The following is a 24,882-nucleotide window of genomic DNA, read 5'->3' as shown; positions in this document are numbered from 1 at the left end:
CGGGCGGTGGCGCCAGGCTGGAGGGGGGCGGGGCGCTCGGCCATCTTTGATGAGGGAGCCGTCCCTTCACGCCGCGGCCCGCGCGGGGCGTTGGGCGGCCGAGGCCTCGCCCGCCATCTTGAAGCCGGGAACCGCGTGGGGACAGTGCGGCGGGGGCGGGGCGTACCCCGGAAGGGGAAGCGCTGGGTCGCCGAGGTGCCACTTGGCCTCCGGGGCAGCGGTGGGGCTGGCTCGCTTCGGTCCTGCAGGTTCCTCCCGCCTTCTCCCTGCGGACGTGGCCCGCGTCGGGCTGCCGCTCTACCAGGAGCCGCCTCGGTGCCCGCCGTTTCCCCCCCCGTCTCCTGCCGGGGGCAGCGGGGTGTGGGCGAGGGTCCCGCTGCCTCAGGTGAGGGCCAGGCCTGCCCCGGGGCCTGGCCGCTCCCTCCCCCCGGTCGCGCCGGGGCTCCCTGCCCGCCCCCTCACCGCTGTCGGGCGGCCCCGGCGGGGTGGGGGCCGGAGCCGCCGGGCAAGATAGACATGGCTGAAAGCCTTTCCTGGGAGCTCGGTGTCTGCACGAGTTAAGGCGTGCGGGGCGAGGTGGAAAAGTTGCTGTCGAATTTCACTTTAAGGGACCGGACAGAAAGCAGCGAAATGGATGACTTCCGCTCTATCTGCCTGCTGTCTCTGGCCATGCTGGTCGCCTGCTATGTGGCAGGAATTATCCCCCTGGCAGTAAATTTTTCCGAGGTAAGACAGCTTCACCAAACCGCTCGTTGGTTGCTAAGGAAGAATAGCAGAAATGAGATGGAGAGCTCTACCGGGATGAGTTAGTGCTGTCCCCTTTCAAGTACATCAACACTGTTGGGGGTGATGTTTTACCTTTAAAAAATGTCTAAGGAAGTTGTGATTGTGGTATTAATTGTCATTCAAAATCGCAGTGTAAAATTAGGCTTGTTCTACAGTATGTGTAAAAGCCATTTAAATGTGCCATATTTGATCCACCATCTCAGCTATGGGTGAAACAAGGTCTCAGCATGTAGTGGAAGGATGTGGTAGCAGCTGGACATGGTTCTTCTTAGATGCTTGTGTCAGAAACTACTGAACTCATAGTTTAACTGTTGTTGTCTGTCTGTGGGCTACTCAAATTAGGGCTTTTAAAAACAATTCTGAAAACGTTCTCAGAAAACATTATTTTGTTTTACAGTTTTGTTCACAGCTTGTGCTGCTGAAAATTAAACCTTAGCGATTTGATTACAACACAAGTTATGTTACTGTCCCGTGGAGCTCAAGGTGTTCTTTCGGGAAAGTATCTTGGGTGCATAAGGTGTTGTTACAGGAGCGGGAGCCTGTCATGGATTGAATGAGTTTCCGAGCAGCACAGGAGTTCAGAAATGAATGTATTTGGGTGCTTCTAAGAGATGGTTGTTGAAGTAATGATTGTTGCAGTCTCTGGAAGCCTTCTAATAATCCTCTGTCTCTGTTGCCTGAGGGTTTTTTGGGTTCTAAATGAGGATTGTTGTATACAGGTGTGGTGTATAGAATCACAGAATGGTTTGGGCTGGAAGGGGCCTTATTGATCATGTAGTAGTTCTGATCCCCCTGCCATGAGCAGGGACACCTTCCACTAGACCAGGCTGCTCAGAGCCCCATCCAACCTGGCCTGGAACACTCCCAGGGAGGGGGCATCCACAGCTTCTCTGGGCAACCTGTTCCGGTGCCTCACCACCCTTGTAGTGAAGAATTTCTTATGTCTAATCTGGATGTACCCTCTTAGTGTAGTGAGAGTTTAGTTGTTCGAAAGGAGTAAGAGCCCTCTTAGGAGAGGTTTCCCATTTATGCTGGTAGCAGCACTGCTTCTGGAAAGTGACGTGCTGGAAGAGAGATGTGACTTGTTCTTCTGTCAGGCCACGGAGCTGGCTGCACCTGTCCTTTGGTCCCATTAATACAAGGAGGTTTTGGGAGCAGCAGACTCTGAACAGCATGGAAGGAAAGGCTGTTTGTTTTGGTAACAGTACCATTGAGCGAAACAGGTTCAAACAGGACCATATATTCTGAAGTCTTTACATAAATATTAGCATAGTTCTGTTTTTCTAGTGCTTCATCTGATGCTTTGGTGGAGCTTCCCTTGTATGTCTTCAGTGCTCTTGTTTCCACCAGTTCACTCTTCAAAACTCACTTTTGCCCTGAAGGCTGCAAAGGATTTTCTTGTAAATTTGTCAAGAACACTGCCTAGCATACTAGCATGCTCTCTTTTTATTTAATTTTGCATTTACTCATGTATGTGCTTGATAGTCATCTATTGTCTCTGTCTTTGTATTTAATGTTGTTTGAAGGTAGAATTCTTGATCTGTGTTTATTTGTATTTATATAGTCAAATTAGGGATTCCCAAACCTTTTGGAGCCCCCCTGCCCCCCAGCAGCTTCAGGAAAACAGATCTGTTGCGGATCCAAAACCTTAGCACTCTGCATAAGCGGTAATCACACATTTATTAGCCTCCTGTGTGTGCAGTATTTTACCAGTGGTACACATGTGTGCAATCAAGTTTATTGTGGTATATTAAACTGTCAGGGATTCTTGATTCACTCTTACACTTAAATTAGCTGTTTTAAACACATGGTTTAGAAGAGGAGCTGAATCTCTTTACAAATTATGTTCAGATACTAGCTAATCCTGGAAGTGTGTAATCAGAAGTTAGAATTGTTTTGTTTAAAATGATTGCAACATGGACAATTTCAAACTGAAATGACTGGACTGTGCATTCTGTTATTTGCAAAAAGTTTTATACATGGTCTTGGTGAGGAAATGTGCATCCTCCCACTGGCCACTTACAATGGTTAGAAAACAAAAATGAATGCTTCACATAACATACCCAAGATGCTGGAGAACAATAAAATTATTCATTAGTGTTAATACATTTCTTCATATGAGATTTTTTTTTTGCTGCAGAACCTATTGGTTGTGTTCTGTTTTCATATTGGTTTCCATTCTTTTAGTTAACTTTGGATATTCATGAAAATATAAAACTCCAGCAAAGCCAGGTATGACTAAACACTGATGGTAAAAAGGTACAGATTGAACAGAACTTCCCTTTGTTTCTGTATGCGGGTGTGCATTATCAGCTTAATCCTGATTTGCAGTACTCTGTTGCGCTAACTTTGACCTGGAAATAACACTATATTATTTCTTTAGGCTATCTCCGAAGTTGTAGCCTAAATGCAAAAAAGAATTATGGAGAAAAAAAATCAAGTTCTAGCAGTTTGACTCTTTTGCTGGTGTAACAGAGGCAGGCAGTGTTGACTGGAGTGGGACTACTTGCTGCTGAAAAGTACGTGTGAGTTTTTGCTAGGTGCAAGTCAGAATTTCAGTGCCATGCAGATTTCAACCAATTGCTGAGCTGTGGAACAGCTTGCTGATTTGAGGAATTTAAGATTTTGCCCGTGCATTTTTTTAACACTGCTTACTGTGTTGCTCTTGTTTTTAACAAGAGACAGACAAGTGGGTTTGTTATTGGAATGGTTTGATTTCTTGGATCAAACTAGATTTCTTGGATCAAACTAGATGACTTTTCCCTGTCTGGGTAGGTTGCAGTTAGTAGATTGCTGTATTTACTGTGTCTAAGTATTTTGTGCTGAAAAGGAGACAGAGACTTCTCTTGAAACAGCAACTTGTTAGTGTATACTATTTTCATTGATCTTTAAAATTCACAGATGCACAAATGAAAGCAAGCAATACTCTATATTTGCAGTTGTAATAAACCAGTATTACTTAGACACTTTTTTGCCTGTGTTTATATATGTATGTATGTAAAAGAGATTATAGTGCTGCAGTATAAAAATAATCTTGTTTTTCCTTCTAAAATACTATATTTTTGCAAAACGACTTTATGGACAGTGGGTGTTGAAGATTACCTTTTCATGGAGATTGCCAGGTATAATTGTTATATATACCAGTGTACAGTGCATGTTTGTGGAAACTTTACAGGTGGTTTCATGTCTTGCATATTAACATTTGAGTTTTCCCCAGTAATGCTCTAATTATTTTCATATGGTCATGTTTGTCTTGCTTTCAGAAAGCTAGCTGTGCATATCTTGAGCCTCCTATTTGTTCTGTGAAAGTGTTGCCTATTTCGGTGAGATTAAACAGCCCGTGTCACTATGGTGCATGAAAGAGAATGGATGGCATAATAAGGATACGTGGCAAGTGGTTTCCCGTCAGTCAAACACTGACTTCTATCTCCAGGTCCTCAGTAGTTAATGTTAGTATTTTGGTAGTACCCAGACATCTCGTCGTGCATGGAAGATGATGGTTCTGCCACAAAATGTATGCTGTGCAGTTGTTAGGAGGATCTAAACTCTCATGATTACTGCATGTGATATGATAAGGGCTATTACAGAGATGATTAGAAACAGTCTCTGCAAGTAGCCGTATGTTAGAGTCTATTAGAAGTTTATATAACTGGATTTTCAGTACATGGCTTTGACTTTAGCCTGTCAAATGTTGTAGTGACAAGGAAGCAAAAAGTAGTAGTAAACTGTTCTGATATTGGTAAAACAGAATTTAGTCAGTTTGGGAGAGGTGAGGGATGGGTGATATCTCTAAGCTTTTTGCCCAAAATTAGAGTATAACTAGGAAGATAACCCTTACTCATAGTAGCAAGTACTTATAAACTCTTTATGTGTGTGTGTTTTAAGGTTTTTGTAGAAATTCTTCCTGGAACATGAACTAAACTATTTTTTTTTTTTTGCTATACTATAAAAACATTATGTATTTTTTGTTGAAGTTTAATTGCAAATTTGCATTGCTTATGTAACAAATCTATTTTAGAACCTGTCTTTACGGAGGGAAAAGGGAACTGCCATAGTCTGTAATTACGTGAAGAGTGGAATATAATTTCTGTTGCCTTTACAGTCTTTAACTCCTTTTAAAATGCTACTGTAAGGCTTAGAAATGATTGTAAAATCAATAATCATTGGTCTGCATTTATGCATCTCCTAATCAGATTACAAAGAAAAAAAGAATGTCATTAAATGTGTATTAGCACTATTATCAGTTTGACTGATGCTGTTCCCTCATTCAAACTCTCGTGTGAGTAAGGCTTTTTAGATTTTTTTTTTTTTTATGTAATTCTTGTTTTGGACCTATTCTGGGGCTTCAGTCCCTTCTGCTATGTTTTGTTACTAGATGACATTCTGCAAGTGCTGTGATACTGTAGATCTAAAACTTTGCCTGGCACCTTATTTTTTTTTTTAATAGATGGAACACATCAACAGATCTTTCAAGTACAAAAAAAGTATCTTTCTCTTAAAATACTTTTCTATCCACAGTTCTATGTTTTTAAAGGTAGTCTATTCTTTGGTGGTTCCTGGTTAATAGCAGGCCATTAAAGTACGGCAGTTTTAAGGACAAGCGTATGCACAAGAGTGGCTGCTTAATTTAGAGACTGAAATGTAGTTCATCTATCATGTAACGGTCTTAGAACAGCTTAACTTAATTTCTTCTGTCTCTCTAAACCTGTAGGTGAAAGCAGAGCTACTGCTTTTTTTTTTCCTCTAAGATCTTCCTTTTCTTTTTCCGTAGTCCTAAAACTTTTCTCAGCCCTTTTCTGTGTTATATAAATATAGCTGACTTAAAAGTTTATTCTCGTACTTGGCCAATGTATTTGTATCTGTAGATGCATTTACATTATTGGTTCTCTGCTCTTTCTGGTTTTGCTTCGGTAAATTAGTTTTCTTTCTTGTAGTTTCTTTTATTATTTAGATTGGATTTTTTGGGGAACAGGTAATTTATCTTGTGCTGTGCCACACCTAGCAGTGATTATAGGGAACTTGCATGTTCAAGTATGATTTCTAGTAGGAAGGATATATTTGAAAACAAACCAGAATGAGATAAAATGTAGAGTTGCAAACATGCTTTAAAATTCAGGCACTTTCAATTTTTCTTTGTCTCTGGAGGCCTTACAGTTTGAGGCTCTAGAGGGTGAATTAGACCCCAATAACCATTAGTGCCAAATATAACAATTCTTACTATTTTAAAGTATGCTACGTTTCATTTCTTGTCTGGTGTTAACAGTCAAATGGGCAATCTTTAACTTTCATTTCCTATTTCAGTTGTTTTCATTGGACACTGGATATGTTCACTTCTCAGAGTTAATCATTAGAAATACAGGACTATGCAACTGGGGCTCTTGAAATCAGCAAGAGGTTTTGTGAATCATTTACTTCCCTTACCACCCCACCCCACCCCCCGGCTCCCTTTCGCCTGCCCCAACATCTGTTAATGAGGGAGAGTAAAGAAAGCATGTTCATTCTTAAAGATGATACTTGTTTTGTACTTGCTTGCAGGAGAGATTAAAGCTGGTGACTGTTCTGGGTGCTGGGCTGCTGTGTGGAACTGCCTTGGCTGTCATTGTGCCAGAAGGAGTACATGCACTTTATGAAGACATTTTGGAGGGTAAGAGTCAAACCCAGATGGCCTTGTTCAGGGTAACTTAGGTTGTGGTATCATGATGTACTGGGTCTGGTTTCTAGGGCTTTTAATGTGAGGTTGGTGGGTGGGTTTCACAGCGGCATGACACAAAGCCAGCACAGAATCACAGAACTGCCATAGGCATGGTATTATATGTTTATGGTGGTTTGACAGAGGGACATGATGAGGCTGTGGATCAGTTGACTCTTGCTGAGTGATCCAGTCATTTGCGGGTCCAGGTACTTTACTGTTCATGGAACCACAGCCGTTTATGCCAGGTTGTGTGTACTGTTCCTTATTCTGGGGAGAGTTTAACTTTCACTGGAACTTCAAAGGATATCTAAGGATGTCTGTGCGATTCTGTGAAGGATGCCTTTGGCAGAGAATGAAATTGTGGACTATTGCTGTTTCTTTTTGTAGTTGAGATTGATTCTCATTAAAGCAAGCACAGGAAGTGTTTTCTAGATCTATACGTACTTGCCCTCATGAGAATTCCCTGCTTTGAAGCTGAAGAGCATCTTGGAATTAATTGCCATAATATACATGGCTGAAATTTATGGTTATATAGGGCTAATTCACAGAGTAGGAAGCATTTCTTTCTTGAGTGGTCATGTCCGTTACACATAGATACCTGCACGTGGTTCCAAGTTCAAGCATCCGGTTCTAGTCTGCTGTCACCAGTCTTCAAAACCTCGTGGCCTCCAATGCATAGCTCCAAGCTAAGAGCAATTACGTGTCTTGTAGGAACAGGAGTGTGGAGCACACCTCATACCCAGAAGTCTTAGTAAACATTAATTTGAGGTTATGACATTATTTTAAACAGTCAGGGCTCATTACCTCTGTTCAGAGTGCATTTTAAATCTTGCTTTAGCTAGGAGTCTTGTGCTATTACATTACTGTTTCACGTGTGAGATTTTTCCAGTATGCTCAGAATCAGAAATTTATCTGAGGGTAAAAAGCAACAACTTAGTGGTCACAGGAGAAAGAACTATAAAGTTGAGGCTGTAGAGAGCTTTGTAAGTTTCTGATGTACTGTTGTTGCTAATTTGGGATTGAGAGATAATAGTAATACTCTGCTTTTCTTGTACTACCCTTTTTTTCTTGTTTCTACATTGTTTTAAACGTCTTTTTAGTAATATGCTTTAATTTATCCTGTTTTAGTTTCCACTAAATTTATGTTGTTGTTTTTAGATTTAAAATAAACAGAAGATAATATATAAAATGATCCTTTATCAAGAAGTGAAAGAACCTCTGATTATGCTTTTATAGTGTACTGTAATTTGTGCACTCTGATGTAGGATGTCTCTAATGAGCTGTAGTTGTGGGTTTGCTCTCTGTTCAATTTTAATTCTAAGTAGATTAAATTTTTTTGTAATGATATGGCTAGCAGTAAATACAATTGCTGTGAACACTTCCATTTTTAAATTTTTTTTTTCACTAAATGGGGCATACTGTTCATGTATGAAATCTACCGCCTGCTATTTAGAGCTAAATGCTATATAAATTGAAGTTTAGTATATGGAGAAAAAAGACACTTCCCATTACTGCAGTAGTAATATGTGAAGTGTTTACCTAGGAAAAAAGAATTTGTTCTGTGAATGAAGTCAGACTCAATTCCTAACTCACTGTATCGTGACTAAAGCCAGTCTGTCTGTAAAGATTTTTTTTTTGTATTGCAGAGAGGCAAAATTAATGGGTACTATAGATTTAACTACAAAAAATATTTCTAATATTTAGGATATTCAAAGTTAAGCTTATGATTCTGAGAACTTAACAGCTTTCAGTATTTTTTTTTTTGCAACTTCACCCATTTATGTAGTTAAACCTATAAAGGCGCCTAAGGAATCACTGAGGTATATTCATATAACTGAAAAAAAAGGGAGTGAGAGGTGTCTGTTTGTCCAATTCCAAGTGTAATTTACCTCAGAGACTGGTTGCTTGTTATCAAAATGAGTGTTTGTCATTGATACAAGTCATTTACTCTTACTTTTGTATTTTTCCACAGGCCACAGAATAAATAACTTCTAATTTTTGACCTTGTAGGCTGAGAGCAAATAACATATCATGATTCAGATTATTATTTGATCATAAACCCATATATGTGTGTAGTGAAACCTTGATTTGAGTATTACCAGCAAATAAAATTCCGTTGGCGACTTCAGTCCTGTGTTTTAACTGGTTAAACTGCATAACCGCTGTCAGAAAGATTGCCCTGAGTTACCCACTATGTTTTATGGCTTGAAATGATCTGAGGCAAAGTTAACTTTTTGATATAGATGACAACAATCTTGCGTGGTCTAAAATTGTTTTATTGATTGAGCTTGTTCAGCAAAGATAAGTTTGTGAAATCTTCCAAGGGCTACCAAGCCTGTTCTGATGTGCTTTGTCTGTAGTAATGGCATTGTGCCAACATTTTGTAGTGGGATGGATGTACAGTTGTCTCATCCGAGAAGATGTATGAATACTCCAGCAAATAGATGACTTGCAAGAGTAAGTCGAGTTTTGCTGTTAACGTCTAAAATGTCTGAAGAGTAGTTGCCAACCAAAAGACCTCCCCAAAATGAGAGAAGGTTTACCTTTGTCACTTAAGCCACAGATGTTGGGAAAGCCCTAATGTATGCTGTGCTCCATGTTGTTCATTGCCATTTTTTTTTTTTTATAAAGTTAGATGCATGAAAGTTACTGTCGCTCACTTTAAAAAAAAAAAACAAAACCAAAACAAACCCAAACTATCTAGAGAACTTTAAAAATGCAAGGTTGAAACAGGAGAGATATTCTGTGTTGAATTGTAATTATTATAATCAGTTCAGACATGAATACCCTACGTTGATTCATGGAGAACGAATCAGCTGTTCCGACATCAAAAAGCTTACCAATGCTGAATGGTGACTCCTCCAAAAGCCTTGTCTTTTCTCATACTGAGACAACATTACTTCCTGAAACAATGTAGTTAACATCCTAGTTTCTTTTAAGTGCTATACACTAGTCCTGTTAGTTCTCTTACCATTAAATATGATTTAAAAAAAAAAAATCTAAAATCAGTAACATTGTTTCTAGTAAAGATTTTTTTAGAATTTCTGATGGGAACGTCTTGCTTGATCAATGTTGGTTTATGTAGTTTTTAGTCTATAAAGCATTGCTGTCCTGTGAAATAGCAAGAAATACAAAGTGAAACCAAGAAGGGGTTTCTGCATGTTATTGTTTCAAGTAATTTTGGGAGAAGTGTTTTTCAGAAAAAAGAGAGAATTCAGCTGATGGCCAGGTCAGTTAGCTCTTCCCAAACTTCAGGAAGAATTAAAAGGGATAGGTAGGAACAGGCAATTAATATATAAGGCTCTGTCATCTTTACACTCTCCGGTCAAGTATTTATATACATTGATAAGATCCCTCTGAGCCTGCTCTTCTCCAGGCTGAACAGTCCCAGTTCTCTCAGCCTTATTTTACAGGAGAGATGCTCCAGTCCTGTAGTCATCTTCGTGCCTCTCCAGTATGTCCATGTGTCTCTTGTACTGGGGAGTCCAGAACTGGACCCAGCACTCCAGGTGTGGCCTCACCACAGCAGAGTGCAAGGATCACCTTCCTCGACCGACTGGCAACACTCTTCTAGTGCAGCCAGGCCTTGGTTAGCCGTTTTTTTTGCTGTAGGGCATGCTGCTGGCTCACAGTAAACTGCATGTCTGCAATGTCCTTTTCCTGCAAAGCTGCTTTTCTGATTTTGTTGGCCCCCAGCATGTACTAGTACCTGGGGTTATTCCTCCCCAGGTGCAGATCTTAAGGTCAAGTCAGATATTAAGAGAAAATATAGTTCCTGATCAAGCATTTAAACATGAGAGTCCTCTTCATGTTCTTGGTTTGTATTACAGTGCTAACTGTTGCTTTGTGAGGGAATAGAAATTAATGTGTCTCCTGCTTCCTGATGATGAACTGTGATGCATATATTCTGTAGGGCACCAGAGCTTTGCAAATGAGTTCTCTGGTTTTTATTTCTTATTCAAAAAACAAATTTCTCTGGAGTTCCAGTGTAAACACAGGAAGGTTGCTTTTGTGAGTAACTGTTTTTTAAGCATAGGGGAAGGACAGGAGACTTTACGAACATAATTACAATTAGAGATTTTGATACCATCGTTGGGCCTAGCAGAGAAACATAGATGAAGAAATATTTTCTAGTAGAACATTAAAGAGATTTACAAATACTAATTGAACCTGCCAAACACGGTTGTAAGCATTTTCCCTGTTCTGGACTAGAAGCAGTTTGTACTGCGTGGTAGGTAGTTCAGAGTCCTGGAGCTCTGAAGCATGCAACTCAAATGTCTGACTTAGCTTGAGGTAGCAGAAGTGGAAGTAGATTTACTGCCTTCTCCCATTGGAAACATCTGAGTAGTACTTACTGTGTGTAAAGCACCTTACCTGCTGTGGAAGTACAACTGTTTACAGTAACAAATATGCCAAGCATCATTAAATGCCTCTTCTACATCACCTAAAGTGCTTTCTAGCCTGATATCTTGTCTCTGCCATGGACCTTAAGGGGAAATGTGAAAAAAGAGAGAAAACACAATTCAGGTGAGCAATGAGACTGAAACCAAGAGGTCAAATGTTTACTGTGCTCTGTGTGGTAGTTGAGGACTTAATTTAAAATTCTTGATTCCTAATCTTTGCTTCTGCCTTTCTAACAGTGTATTTCTGTATGCTGTTGGCAGGAGAAGGCTTAGACGTGATTCTTTGCTTATATCAGCTGGAAACAAAAACTAGAATTTTGCTAAAAAATAGCTTTGTTAAATCTCATGCGTAAATATACGAAGGCAACTCTTGCCAACCTTTGGCCAATACTGAAAAAGCTATGTGCTTCTGGACATTGTTTGCCCTCTGTCAGATGGGATTGCAGAAGCAGTAATTTCCTGTGGTCATGAGCAAGGTCGGAGGATTTCATGGATGTGTCTTGGGAGCCACTATGCTTAAGACTAGTAGAAATGTTAAATACATGTGCTGGGAAAACCTGCTCCTTTCTCTTTAAGCCTGTGTAAATTCAGAGTGAGGCTGATGTAATTTCTGTTGAAATTGGTGGGAATTTTGTGTGTGGCAAGTATTTGCTTGTGATAAAGATGACACGTGCTGGGCAAATGGCAACCTGTAACAGTTGGTAAAGTTATATTATGTCTCTGCTTTCTAAAAGTCATTGTAGGTAGAGACATTTGTCACTAACCTACGAAATATTTGAAAATGTTTTTAAATGGTGAACTGTGTACCAAAGAAAGCATTTCATGCCATGGAAACTTGACTAAAAATTTGTCCGGCTGTCTCCTTTCCCCTTCTTAGATTTTGGAGTTGTTCCAAGCTCACCTAATTTCAGGGTAGCTCACTGAGACAAAGTAAATATCTTGGGGTGAGCATGGAACCAAAGCTTGTGTAGGGAGAGGAAACAACCACACAGCATTCAACCCTGGGGCTTGGACTTTGGGTTTCTAGGATGGTACTGACATTTGTAGGACAGTGTGCTGACTTAGCTGTTGTTACACTCCATTGATATGGACTAGGTCAATGCTAACTTGTTTAATTAGAGACTGATGCTTTGAGATACGAAGTTCATCTTCTTAAAGATTGCGTGAGATCTCTTAGTGGATGGAACCTATTTTATCTCCTCGTCCTGTATTTTCTCACTTAAAGGAAGATTATGACTTAACTGCTTGACAGTATCTCTGAATACTGACAAAGCTGGCAACTTAAATTAAAAAAGGAATTATTCAGCAATTTTTATCAATCAACTTGTATTTAAAATGCAGCACTTGAACAAGGTAGCCTGGCTTGTCAAGTGCTTCCTTTGCTTTTCGATGCTGATGATGTATGGGGAGAGGCCAACCAGACAGATGCGTGCTTCCCTCAGTAAATGGTCTAAGACTGACCTTAAATGAGGACTTTTGTGCATTGTCCAAGAAAATGTGAGGAACGCTTTCAGCAAAGGAGTAGAAAAGTGACCATGCCACGTTTAGTCCCCTGTCTCCTAATGTGTTTGCCTGCCACAGGGAAGCATCACCCGGCGAGCGAGATGCAGCGTGTGATTGAGTCTGAGAAGGCTGCGGAAATCCCGGCTGTACATGAGTATGGCCATGACCATTCCAGATTGCATGCCTACATTGGTGTATCCCTTGTCCTCGGCTTTGTCTTCATGCTGTTGGTGGATCAGATAGGCAGCTCTCATGTGCACTCTACAGATGGTGAGTAAAGATTCACTTCAATTAGACTTTCTAATTAGTTTTAATTAGAAAGCTGTAATTTTTTTTGAATGCTACTGGGATTTAAGCTGACCAGGCATGTCCAGAGTTTCAGTAGGTGCTTTACAAGCATAAAGCAAGGTCTGTGGAATGTTTTTGCTGGAAGTCTGTCCTGGAATTCAGCATAATTTGAGAGATTGCTTTGCTAACATGAAATAACTGTATGAGCACGTATGGTGTGGGGGTGGAGGGTTACCTGATTACAGTGTCACCCATAGGGGATTTCTTTGACTTTCCAAAAAACTTCAGGGTAGTCTTATCTTCATTTGTTTTCCCTACTTAATTGTCGTACACATAGGTAAAATTTGGAAAGAACAAGAAGTTGTCTTAAGTAAGACTGCAGAAATGACTAGATGTAAGCTCTGGTCCTTTACCAGACTGAAGCTGGGCTCCCACACTGGTCTAGAGCCTGCATCACTTTAAAATACTTCCTGCTTAGTCCAAAGTTTTCTCAGCTTCATTGCAAGACTCTCAAAATGCCTGCAGTAGCCTGTGTTTCCTGCCTGTGGCTTCGTGCTCAGACTGTAGTGTGAAATACACCAAAAGTCTTTTATCATCTGAAAAGGTATTTTATTGCCTTTGGCTGCTGATTTTTCTCCCACATATTCCCCTCTGATGGTGGAATTTGGCCCTCAAAATTTAAGGAATTGATCTTGAAGGAAAACACACACACAAAGGAGGGGGCATATGTTTTGGTTGGGTTCTTGGCAGTTTACAGTGCAGCTGTGCAAATGCTTGTATGGGTTAGTGTGGTGGGACAGATGGGAGGCCAGTGCAGGGACTGTGTCACCTTTGTGCTCCTGGAGAAGTGTAATGGAGCCACATCTATGGTTAGCCGATTTTCAGAGCTATTTGAAGGAAACAGTGTCAGTGAGTGTGGCAAGAGGATGCAGGTGAGCAACTGCCAGGAGAATCCTTGGTTTGTACAGGTTATGACCCTTTCCGTGTCTCTAATCAGAGCAAATACCAGGAGAAAATTGACTATGATCTGTGTGAGATACACACTAAAAAAATAGTGTTAAGTAAAATTTTATCTAGTCTGTACTTCTGTCGCAGGAAATATAGTAGTGTTTTTGTAATGTTTTTTAAAGCTACTGAAGAAAAACATTTTTCTCGTTTGAACCAATGTAGTTTTGTTGTCTTCCAACTGGCCAGATTTTACTTTGTCTAAACTAGAAAAATTCTATATGCCAGAATGGAGGTATGAAATCAAATGTGAACTCTCTCTTGAAGTGTATTTAGTCCTGGTCAGTCCAAAACAAATCTAAAGGAAGTGTTCTTTGTGAATATCTCCTCCTGTTTCACATGAGTATACCATCACAGTCATCCAAATGCAGTGCAATTAATTACTCAAATAGGCTCCCCTTGATTCAGAAGATCAATCTGACCAAAGAGAATACATCAGTTTTTAGCCAGCTCACTTCCCTGATCTGACTCACTGGGTAACTACGTGGGAGGCTGGGCACGAAGAAGGAGACTGGTGGACGAGCAGGAGGAAGGAAACAGGACTGGACTTGTCATTTTGGCAGCAGTGCAGACTTGCACAGCTGCTTTAATTGGTGTGCTTGCAGTCAGTTTACTGACCACTAGTATAATTAAATAATGGCTGTTCAACTGTCTGGAATTAAACAGTTGAACAGTAGGTCCTACACAAGTACAGAAACATGTTACCTGCCCAGTTCATTGCAGTGATTCTTCGTAACAGCTTAACTGCTGGTTGCGCAGTGGTGGTAGTGCCCTGTTGTGCTGTGTAATGAGCTAACCTGCAAATGTCCTCAGAGTAGCTGTCAAACAATTGCAGTCAAAACACTGGATCTCAAGCAGCACTGGCTGCCTTTCTCCTCTGTAGTGTGTAATGTTGGAGGGAAATCTTTGCTACTGCAATTTTATTGCTTACTGCAGAATTTATTGCTTACCTGGAATTGCCAGAGAATCAGTGCAAGAGAGACTGCCCCAGACTTTCACCTGAAGGAAAAGACCAGCATTGGGCTACGTGGGGAAAAATCATCCTGAATCTTGAAGCAGCTCTGGATTCCGGGGATGCAAAACTATTGTTTCTTCCCCTTGGTAGCACAGAACTTTAAAATTTGGTTTCAGGAGGTTAAGAAAAAAAACTGCCTCTGCTTATATCAATGATCCTTTAAATTGCAAAGAATTGTTTATGATTTTGTCACTTGTTTGTTGACAGAACTTGAGGTGATTTGAAGGTGTTAGGTATCAGACTATTTTACAGTAAATCTAATGCTGATAGTTTTGAATATAACTGCCTAAGCAGCTGGTAGACACACATGCAGTGATACTTCCAGTTTTTCTTCCAGTGTAATTTACGTATTTGTTCTCTTCATCCTAACTTTCCTCATGACCATTTCAGATCCAGAAGCTGCAAGATCAGGCAACTCCAAAATCACCACGACACTGGGACTAGTAGTCCATGCTGCAGGTAATGTGGGACCTATTGTTAGCACTTGACAAGGACTTCGATTGCTGTGTGGCTCATCTTTAGATGGGATAGAAACACTTGGGTTTTGTTTTTGAAGGTGGCTTTTTATACAAAAAAAGAAAGGGCAGAGCACAGAGAACTAAGGACCTCCCCAAAGCTTACTGGGCAAATACACTCCAGTGCTCAGAATGTTCCATGGAGTTTTATTTGGGTACAGGATTTTCACTCCTTTATTTTTCTGATCTGAAAACTTGTGCGATGCTCACTCTCTGCCCCTTCAGTGCCTTTGTCTGCTTTATCTGCTAAATTTCAACATGTGCTAACACGTTTTGTAAATAGTATGAAACACCTTTGGGGTTGCTTGTCGGATGACCTCTGTTTTCAAAAAATAAAAAGAAGTTTAAAAAAATATGTTGTGGAAAAAAGGACATTATAGGGTGGAGTGCAAAGATTTGACTGAAAGACATTTGAGCTGACTTGCAAGGACTGAAAAAGTTATGCATGTGGTGCAGTCAACCCATGTTCATGTTGTAATTCTTCACTATATATGTGTAGTATAAATATGATGCTTTTTAATCTCTCCTGCTGAAAGTTACTGTCTAGATAAGTCATAAGATGTTGATCAAAAAGATATTTCTTCACTAAAGGAAGTGTTTATATATCAGGGATTAATATAGTAGCCATTTCCTATTTCTTTTAGACAATGTATTTATGTTAAATGGTAAAAAAATTGCATTTACAATAGTATTCGTATTTCAAAATTAATTTGAAGGGTAGTATTTATAATTATTTTAATGCTTAGAATCTAAAGCAGATTTTTTAATTTAGACAGGAAGCCACTTCTGCTACAGAAGACTAAAATAACTGAAGTTGTTACCTGTTTCTAATTTGTTAGAATGTGTCAATACTGAATAGATTCTTCTCATGGTTTTTATGGTCTTGGGAAATACAAGGCCACTCCTGTTGAGGGTTGTCTGAAATCTTGAAATTGTTGTGGCTTCAGAAGCAAAGAGGAGTGAATCATGTGTTGGGTTGGTATTGTGGGTGGCATTTCAAGTAACAGGACTTCTCAAATTAATATGTTTTGTACTGTCAGCCACTGAGAGGGCGGGAAAGCAGAAACTGATGTGGACAAATAATCCATGAATTTGCATTCCCGTTTCAGCTGATGGTGTTGCGTTGGGTGCAGCAGCTTCTACTTCTCAGACAAGTGTCCAGTTGATAGTGTTTGTTGCGATTATGTTACACAAGGTAAGTCATCATCCAAAAAATCTTAGTTGGTTTTTAAAAGACTGTTAAGGCATACAGAAATTATTAGAGATCTTAAGTTTCCTTAGTGATTTAATCTGGAAATATGTAATGCTGTTGAAATGAACAGGTTAGTAGTGCAGCTTCAAGGACCAAAAATCACTGGTGTGATGTATGACAGACTAGCAAGTGATGGATGCGAAGTCTGAATGGGCTACGAATGAGAGACAATTCTGACTGCCTACCTTGGTTGCAGTGGTTGGGAAAAGTCTCCCAGAAGCAGGGAGAGGAGAATAGCTCGTGAAGAAATGTGGCAGCTTCACACTGACATTTTCTGAAGCTGGTGTGGTGCTGTTTTGTTTTTTTTTTTTTCTTTAAAAAAGAAAAAAACAAAACATAAAGCCCTAAGATTCTTACTGCTGCAGAAGATGTATTCAGATTCTAAGTTCTAGAGGGTGATGCACCGAAGTACATGTTAGTGTATTCAAGGAGGAAAAGCAGGTTTATGCTGATTACAACAAATGTTTGGTTCTGTGGTGTTCTTGAGAAAATGGGAAGGATATTTGTTATAAAGGGTTTTAGTGTTTAAAGGGTTATTCTTTTGAAAACACTTTATATCAGAGTACTAAATTACAGCTTCTGGTTACCTCTTATTGTAGTAGCTTCAACATCAGTCATATGCCGTTTCTGCAGGAAAAAAAATTTAAACTTTCTTCTGTAAGTAACAAGCAAACAATGGCTCTTGAAGATGGGAAGATCTTTTTTCTTTAATGTTTGTGCAAAAATATCTATTAGCTATATAGGTTCTAAACATATGTGTGCAGATGCACATTTGACTATGTTAGCACATGCATATATTACAGTAATTAGTCATACATTCATCCAAATCTTGCTTGCATAGTGGCATGTTCAAAATGTTAGGAAATCCAGATCTTCACTGTTGGTACAATAAATTGCGTTTTACATAACCCTGTTCAAAGGTGGCAATGTCGATGTCACATCTTGCTGTGAAGCTTAGTTTATGGCTATTGCTAAGTGAAACTTGCTTTTAATTTTTCTTAGTGTTCAAATTAACTGACTTCTGAAATTGTACAATTTTGGATGAGGAAAATTTCTCCAATGAAAGATTATCAAGAAATATTTGGTATTGAAAAGAAATTTATGTATTCTCTGGTGTGGTTTTTTATTTTTCTAGTCTTCTGATCCTGATTGATGCTTTTGTCTTTCTCATCTTTTTCCTTCACTCATGGTTTCCTCCTTCTAGGTTTAAAAAAAAAAAAGGATTCTATGTATAAAAAAAACACTCAGTGTATTTTAGTTTATGTCTTATCTCAGATGTCAGGGTGGACTGCTATTGTCTTTATGTGAGCAAAAATACAGTGAATTCTGTGAGTAGTAGGACAGCTGTGCCTTGTGGATAAGAAACTGGATGCCAGCAGAGGGAGAAGAAGGAAGTATTTGTTTGCTTCCCAGTGGGAACAGAAATGAAACGGAATCATTAACTAATCAGAAGAGCTCTTAAGTCTTTGTTCATGCGAAGGCTGACAATTATCTATCTTTGGGAATTTTTCCCCCTCCATGTTAATTGTAGAATTTTTCTGCTGTAGATAAAGCAACTGTCCATTTAAGGATGCCTAGTAGTATCAGGATGTAAAAAGAAATTACATAAGTTAATGGAGACTTAGGAATTCTAGCAATGACTCAAGTCAGAATGAGCATTTTAGTATTTGTAATGACTACACAAATATGTGCACTCTGATAGGCAGAACATGAATTTCCTTTAGGTACTGTTATTAAGACAGGGCAGTCTGCAGAATTCTATTGACTTGGGTGAACTGCAGCATACTAGTGCTCTCCCTGAATTTCTTCCAGTTCAGTGCATTTCAATGTAGTAAGTACTATTTCAACTTTATCTAAGATTTCAGGAGATTTTAGAAGTTATTGTATTACCAGTGAATATTGTTTTTTGCAGGCACCAGCTGCCTTTGGACTGGTTTCCTTCCTGATGCACGCTGGGCTGGAACGGAATCGAATTAGAAAACACTTGCTGGTCTTTGCTTTGGCAGCACCTGTTATGTCCATGGTGACATACTTAGGGCTAAGCAAGGTAGGTCTGCAATTTTGTTCTGCCCAAAATGTAAATTAGTGGTGGAGTTTGAGGAAAAGAGTATTCTAGGAGGTTCATAAAACATAATTCCAAACAGCTTGAGAAATTTAGCAGAATGGAGATCAAAAAAAAAAAGTGGATAAAAAGGTAGCAACATGAATGTGTGAAACAAAAAATAACCCATGTTTTCCATCAGAACCAGTGATACCACTCCTTTATCGAGTTTTGTATAGATTTTTTTTTAGAAGGCTGATTTCTGTCTTTTATCCTTTCTACTGCTTCCCGCTGAGAACTTAAAATCTGGTATATGAGTAAATTGTTATCTGATGACTGTATAACTGGGTAATGTTCAGTGTTGCTGCATGTGTTCTTATTTTAATATGCAGGTAGAAAATAGTCTTTGCTCGTTTACTCTGCCATCCCGGAATTGGTCCTATATGTTCAAAGTCTTTTGCACACTGTTGGAAGTCGAATCCTCAGAACAGTCCTTTTGCCTCTTATACTCCTTGAAGCACAGGTCTTGGCTCTGCACAACAAATGGCCTGTGAAATGGGCCACTGCACATGAGCTTATCATCTCTGTCCAAATTAAATGTTTCTGCTTCTTGTAGTATTTCTTATGCCACTCCTGTAATTGTAACTGTGGGCCTTACTGGTGACACACTGTGGTGTTGTATCATAAAGAATCTAATGTGATCTCATGAAACTCAAGATGTGAGAGGAAAAATTAACTAAATCATCTGGGGTAATCCCTTTACTTGCCAGAAAGGACTTACATTTTATATTGCAGTACAGGAGACAGCAGTAAGGGTTGGGTTTGTAAATAGATATGAGAATGCTGTTTGAGCATTCTTTTTGTGTAGGCTCACTGAGAGTTGGTTTTGCATTTTGTACTTCAGAAAGAACAGAGAATTGATAATGCATAGGGGCTGTCACAGTGATTGTGTAGTTCCAGAGTAGATGTATCTCTGCTCTTTGGAAAAAACCTGAGAGTGTACTAGAGAACTAACATCATACTTGAGTTGGAAATTGTTCAAGAAATGTTTTGAAACTGGTATGAGTGGGTTTGTATTTCATTACATTTAATAATGTGTAGCATGATCTTCATTCTAGTATGAATGTGAAGAGGAGCTCAGTTTTGATCCAGAAGATGCATTTCTTTATGAAGCTTGCATGGAAATTCTGGATAAGTTTTGAGTGTTTACTTGTACATACAAATGAAATATTTAAAAAGTGATGATTTGGGACTTAAATCTAGCAAATCTTGCTCTGACCAGCAGGGGACCAGATATTTGAAGGCTAACATCTTACTTGAACTCTCTGTTTAGAAAAAGGAAAAATAAAAAAGTCAGTCTTGAGTATCCTTCCTAAAATTTGTGGCTTTGTAATCTGAATTTTATTTCTTTTAAGCATATTTTGTCATTTTGACACTTTATATGTTGCTGTGAGATAGTCAGACAAGATGCTTCTGCACAGACTGTGACTGTTTTCTTCTGTAAGGGTTACTAAAGTCTGAAGTGAACTAGCTAGGATGTGAGGTGTCTTTCTGCTCCCCACAGCAACTTCAGAGTGCCAGTTGCTATGCATAGGGTGCAGGACAGAAACCAACACATTAAAGTGTGTCATTGTGAGAGAATGAGAGTTGATAGAAATCCTGCTATGATTGGACACTTACAGAATTTTTTAATTATTGATTGAAGAACTTCTGCTAATCCTCACTTTTTGTTCTTTCTGTTTTTGTTTTTGTTTTTCCCATTTCAGAGCAGCAAAGAAGCCCTTTCAGAAGTCAATGCCACCGGAGTTGCTATGCTGTTTTCTGCGGGGACTTTTCTTTACGTTGCCACAGTTCATGTCCTCCCAGAAGTAGGAGGAATTGCTCACAGCCACAAACCTGAATCAACTGGAGGAAAGGGACTCAGTCGTCTGGAGGTGGCAGCCCTAGTATTAGGGTGCCTTATTCCTCTAGTCTTGTCCATTGGACACCATCACTAAATGCTCGAATTTCACCGTTCTCCTCCTCGATCTGACATGAGCAGTAAATGTCAGCTGCTCCCTTTATCATTGTCTCTTACCCATCATCCATCCCATCCACTTTATGGAGTTCAGAGGGAACGCTGATTGCAAAATGAGGAATACTGGGAAAGTTTTTAGTGTAGCAAAATGTACTTTGGCAGCCGGACATAAATTCTACGTAGCTTTCTTTTCTGAAGACGTTTGCTATTTTAATTGTTACTTCTGGCCCTATTCTCAGGGAAGATGGAATTTGGAAAAGGAGAGCAGGGAAGAACATAGCGACTCATCATGAAATTGCAATCACCAAAGTATCCTGCAATTCAGCTTGCATAGCTGAGGGCAAAATCAAAGGATGACTGCCTTGTGAGAGGCTGAAGTCTTACTAATGAAGAAGGGGCCTTTCCCCCATCGGTTCTGTGTTGTCCTGACAACGCGACTGCTCCTTGTAATGTTTGTCACTAATTGTATTGCAAAAATGGGCTACACCCGGAATTGTGGACAGCACTGCTATTGTCACAGAAGTGTCACTGATAGGAAAGAGATGATGTAGACAAAGTGTAGGATTAGAGTAGGAAATCAGATGGTTAAGAAAGTGCAAATGAATTTTGCAGTGTATTCCATTACTGAAGATGGAGGATAGAAGCAAGAAGAATATTGTTTTGATTGTTTATGCAACTGTTAATAAATTTTAAAAAGGCAGTGTTTCTTGAGAATTGGTCTTCTGCCAAGTCAGTAAAGCAAAGGCGCCAAAAATGTTAGCAGGAATTAGGTGTTGGGGACTGATTACGCTGCTGCTGTCGAGAGAGATGTCCATAGTGTCCCTTGAAATCGAGCTGTTTTGAGCTCTGAAGAGTAGAAATCCGATGGAGACAGCTGTTGAGGGACCACAGAACTTTACTAGCTCATTTCCAAAAGTGAACTGCTGAAATCAGCAGGTGTGTGGGGTCTTTTTTCATTAAATAAATGATATTAAGGCTAACAAAACAGATGTTTAAATATTTATGCTGCGGATAGAGTGTTTCTAAAGCAGTTCTAAACAGAAAAACCCAACAAACAAAAAATCAAACTGGTGGGTTCCCAGTGGACCTGTTAGGCATTTTGTTTTTCCGATGGGAATTGTGCATTTACCTGTTACTTACAAGCTTTAGTTTTGGTGAAGCTACTGGAGGGTTTATTGAGAACTGCTGGTGCCTCTCACTGCGGAAGAGTGACGAAAGATCCCTCCCTTCCCTTGTCAGGCACCATTTCTCTTATGCAAAATATGTTATACTCTAATAACTAGTGTGTTGAAAAGTCGGGAATGCTTGACTCAACATAAAATTCTTTAGGGGAAAACTTTTTAATGTCATACCCTTTTTAAGCTGTACTCTGTCTGCACTTTTTAAAGATAACATTGCCAAATGTATTTTTCTTTTGATTTTTTTTAAAGATATTTCAAGCCTTGAAAATCCATCTTAACTGAAGTGCTTCTTGTTTCCATTTGAATGAGTGTGTCTGTTTTTCATGACATTTATTATACTACACAGACCATTATGTCTCTTAACTTCTCTGCATTTTTGTCATTGTCCTATTCATCTGCTAGTTCCATAACGGGTATGGCCTGGCTCTTGGACTAGTGATTGCTTGGTCTGTTGGCTTTGTAACAATTCAGGTGTATCTGCGGATTGAACCTAGTATTGATCCCCAGGAGTGCTTGTTCATGTGTGTGTTTTACTATATAATTGATGAATTTAAAAAATTGGTGCAAAACTATTAGAAATAATCTTTTCCCACAGGACACTACTTTCAAATAGAATTAGTGTATCAGGCCTAATCAAGCACGTTTTGACATTGGACCTTCAAAAGTTAATTGTGTTCTGAAAAAACACTGCAAAATTAGTGATGTGGATTAGATCTGCTCCTGCACATTCTTAAAACTTTTGGTTACAACTTACATATGCAGCTAGTAAGTACCTGTTTAAAAAGTACAGGTTACCAACACATGCGAATGATACACAGGGATGTTTACACCAGAGTTCCCAGTATTCTTCTCATTTGCCCCCCAGTTACCTTCTTCCTTGATAATCTCACTGTTCTACCTTGCTTAATCTTTCCACGTAACTGCACTGTTTCCCAAAATTGGAGAGTTTGCAAGATCTGCAGGAGACAGCTTAGTGCAGCATCAGATGGTTACATTTTGTAAAGCAGTAGGTTTTTCTCTTTCAACTGTCACCTGTGGCTTGCACGTGCCCCCCACCGCCCTAGCTGAGCTGGCATCCTGGCTGTGTTCGACTTCAGCCTCGTGTGTATAGCAATGGCAGTGGTTTGGGGAGGGGCATAGGTAAGTCCCATTTCATGTGTTTTGTTCCAGTGTTGGAGCATGTGGATAGTGCTTTATTATATCGATGAGGGTGTGGCAGCCAGCCTTTTCACTACTGACATAACCTCTGGCCTAGTAATTGTAAGAGGTGCCACTGCTGAGAGGTCGTGTTGTCTTTCTTTGCTCCTGTCCCTCAGATCGTGTCTCCAGTTTCTGGGGCAGGCACCAGAAATGGTAATACTCAGTTCAATAATTCGTGAACTATAGAGGCCAAGTTATAGCAGCAGGTGAGGGATTTTAAATTAAAACATCGGCAACTTAAAATTGGCACAAAAATTCTGATAACGCGTACTTTTCATTTTGACACTTGATTAAGTGATAGACTTCTGTAATTTATTTTTGTTCCCTACCCATTTAGAAGTAACAACAGCATTTTCCTTTGGCTGCCTCCATCATCTCTGCGTTGAACTATTATTTTCAGTTCTGCAGCTGAAACTGCAGTGACTAAGGAGGCTTTTGGTTCTGTGATAAGGGGAGTATAAAATTCTAAATGATCAAACCTTTCCAAATTGTTAGTTCCACATGGAGGATTATTTTCCTGAGGCAGAGTATTTTAATGAGTTGAATAAAATGGTCCATTTTATCATATCCCCTTTTTTACCTATCTCCCCATCTGTCACAGTAAATCCAAGCACTGCATGTAGTCAAGGCCATCTGGTATCATTTTCTACTCCTCAGGGGATCTTGGTGCGAACAAACGCCGCTCACTCTCTCTGTAATAGCCATTTCTGCCTGTGTCGTCTTCTGTGAAGTAGGCAGCAGCAGGTCTAGCAGGTAATGCTTTAACCAAGTGCTGTAACCATGTCCACCTTTCGTTCTGTAAATCCCTCTAGAAAATCTATAGTCTTCTCATCAGCTGTTTTTTCAGTTGATGATTTCTTAATTGGCAATAGGAATTGGACTAAAGCTGTTTCCATTGATCCCGGTGTGTTCAGGCACTTTGCCACTGCTCTCTTTTATTGTACCTTGTATAAAGAAGGGAAATATTTCTTTTTTTTAGTGCTTGATGACAGATGCAGAAGCACTGACATTAACTTCTGTGAGGATGACAGAGCTGTCACACAAACATAGGAATTTTTGGTGGCTGTGGTGTGTCAGGTGGCTGGCTGTTAAATACAGCAGCCCACTGTGGACTTCAGAGTGCCATTTCCAGGTGGATTGTGTAAAAGGCTAATGGTACCCAGGAGACCCAGGAAAACTACTGTGTTTGTTCGGGGACTAGGTCAGAGCCTTCAAGGAGCTTTTGACAGTAGCAGATGTTTCTGTGCGCTATCAGCTCTATGCAGAAGAAGAGAGAGATGCTGTGGAATACATGTTGCTGCTGCTCCCTTCCCATTCTGTGCTGGGACTTGGGGAGGGAGGTGGGAAGTGTACTTGTATTCTTTTGGGAGTGGAAGGAGGAGGAGTGGTTGTGGTATGGTGGCAAAGTTTATGATGACTTTCAGATTCTTTATGATGAATTTTGGATTCCTGTTCACCTCAAACATCTTTTTAAAATAAAATAAATCTTTTTTTATCTTACTGTCCTTTTATGACATCTCTTAGCAGCCTTGGCTTTCCAGGGAAAAACATTGCGTGGTCATTGCTGTTTACCTGACTCCATGTATGGAACTGTAGTATCTGTTTTTCCGAACCATTTGTACACAAAATCATTCCATGAATGGCTGCCTTATAATTTTTCCACTTTAATTGTGAATGGTTAAAATAATGTTGCTGTTTTCAATTTGTTTTATTATATTAAATTTTTACTAGGTGCAGTGCTTCGGAGTTGGCTTGTCATTTACGGCATGGGGTTTTGTGACAGCTCCGACAGAGAAGTGACAGTCTTAAATGGGATGCACGCAGTGCAGACAGTACGTTTTTGTTTTTATACAAGTAAGTTCACTGCTTTTCTTCATAATGTCTGAGCACCTCCTGGAAACCTCAGGTGTGAAATGGCATGTTGGGAGGCAGGCTAGCAGGTTGGCTGGGGCGTGGGTATGAATGGGTTTAGAGGTGTAAGCAC

The 24,882-nt window shown here is 39.7% G+C and overlaps 1 protein-coding gene across 3 annotated transcripts; it reads left to right on the top strand.

The window, feature by feature from the left end:
• Window positions 1–197: 197 nt before the first annotated feature.
• SLC39A9 (solute carrier family 39 member 9) lies at window positions 198–24,637 on the top strand. Of its 3 annotated transcripts, none has more exons than XM_075426042.1 (7): window positions 198–385; window positions 6,322–6,430; window positions 12,463–12,654; window positions 15,083–15,151; window positions 16,317–16,402; window positions 18,372–18,506; window positions 20,267–24,637. In XM_075426042.1, the coding sequence occupies exons 3-7, from the start codon at window positions 12,486–12,488 to the stop codon at window positions 20,495–20,497; spliced, it is 690 nt and encodes a 229-aa protein (XP_075282157.1). In that variant the 5' UTR covers window positions 198–385; window positions 6,322–6,430; window positions 12,463–12,485; the 3' UTR covers window positions 20,498–24,637. The 3 variants fall into 3 exon arrangements, with proteins under 3 accessions (XP_075282157.1, XP_009930071.1, XP_075282156.1); XM_009931769.2 differs by having other exon boundaries at window positions 198–726; XM_075426041.1 differs by lacking the exon at window positions 198–385 and adding an exon at window positions 3,890–3,908.
• Window positions 24,638–24,882: the final 245 nt, after the last annotated feature.

This window comes from Opisthocomus hoazin, chromosome 7, assembly GCF_030867145.1.
Source record: "Opisthocomus hoazin isolate bOpiHoa1 chromosome 7, bOpiHoa1.hap1, whole genome shotgun sequence".
Classification (NCBI taxonomy): domain Eukaryota; kingdom Metazoa; phylum Chordata; class Aves; order Opisthocomiformes; family Opisthocomidae; genus Opisthocomus; species Opisthocomus hoazin.
The sequence above is the reverse complement of the archived record's forward strand: the minus strand, read 5'-3'. Positions and strand labels throughout refer to the sequence as shown.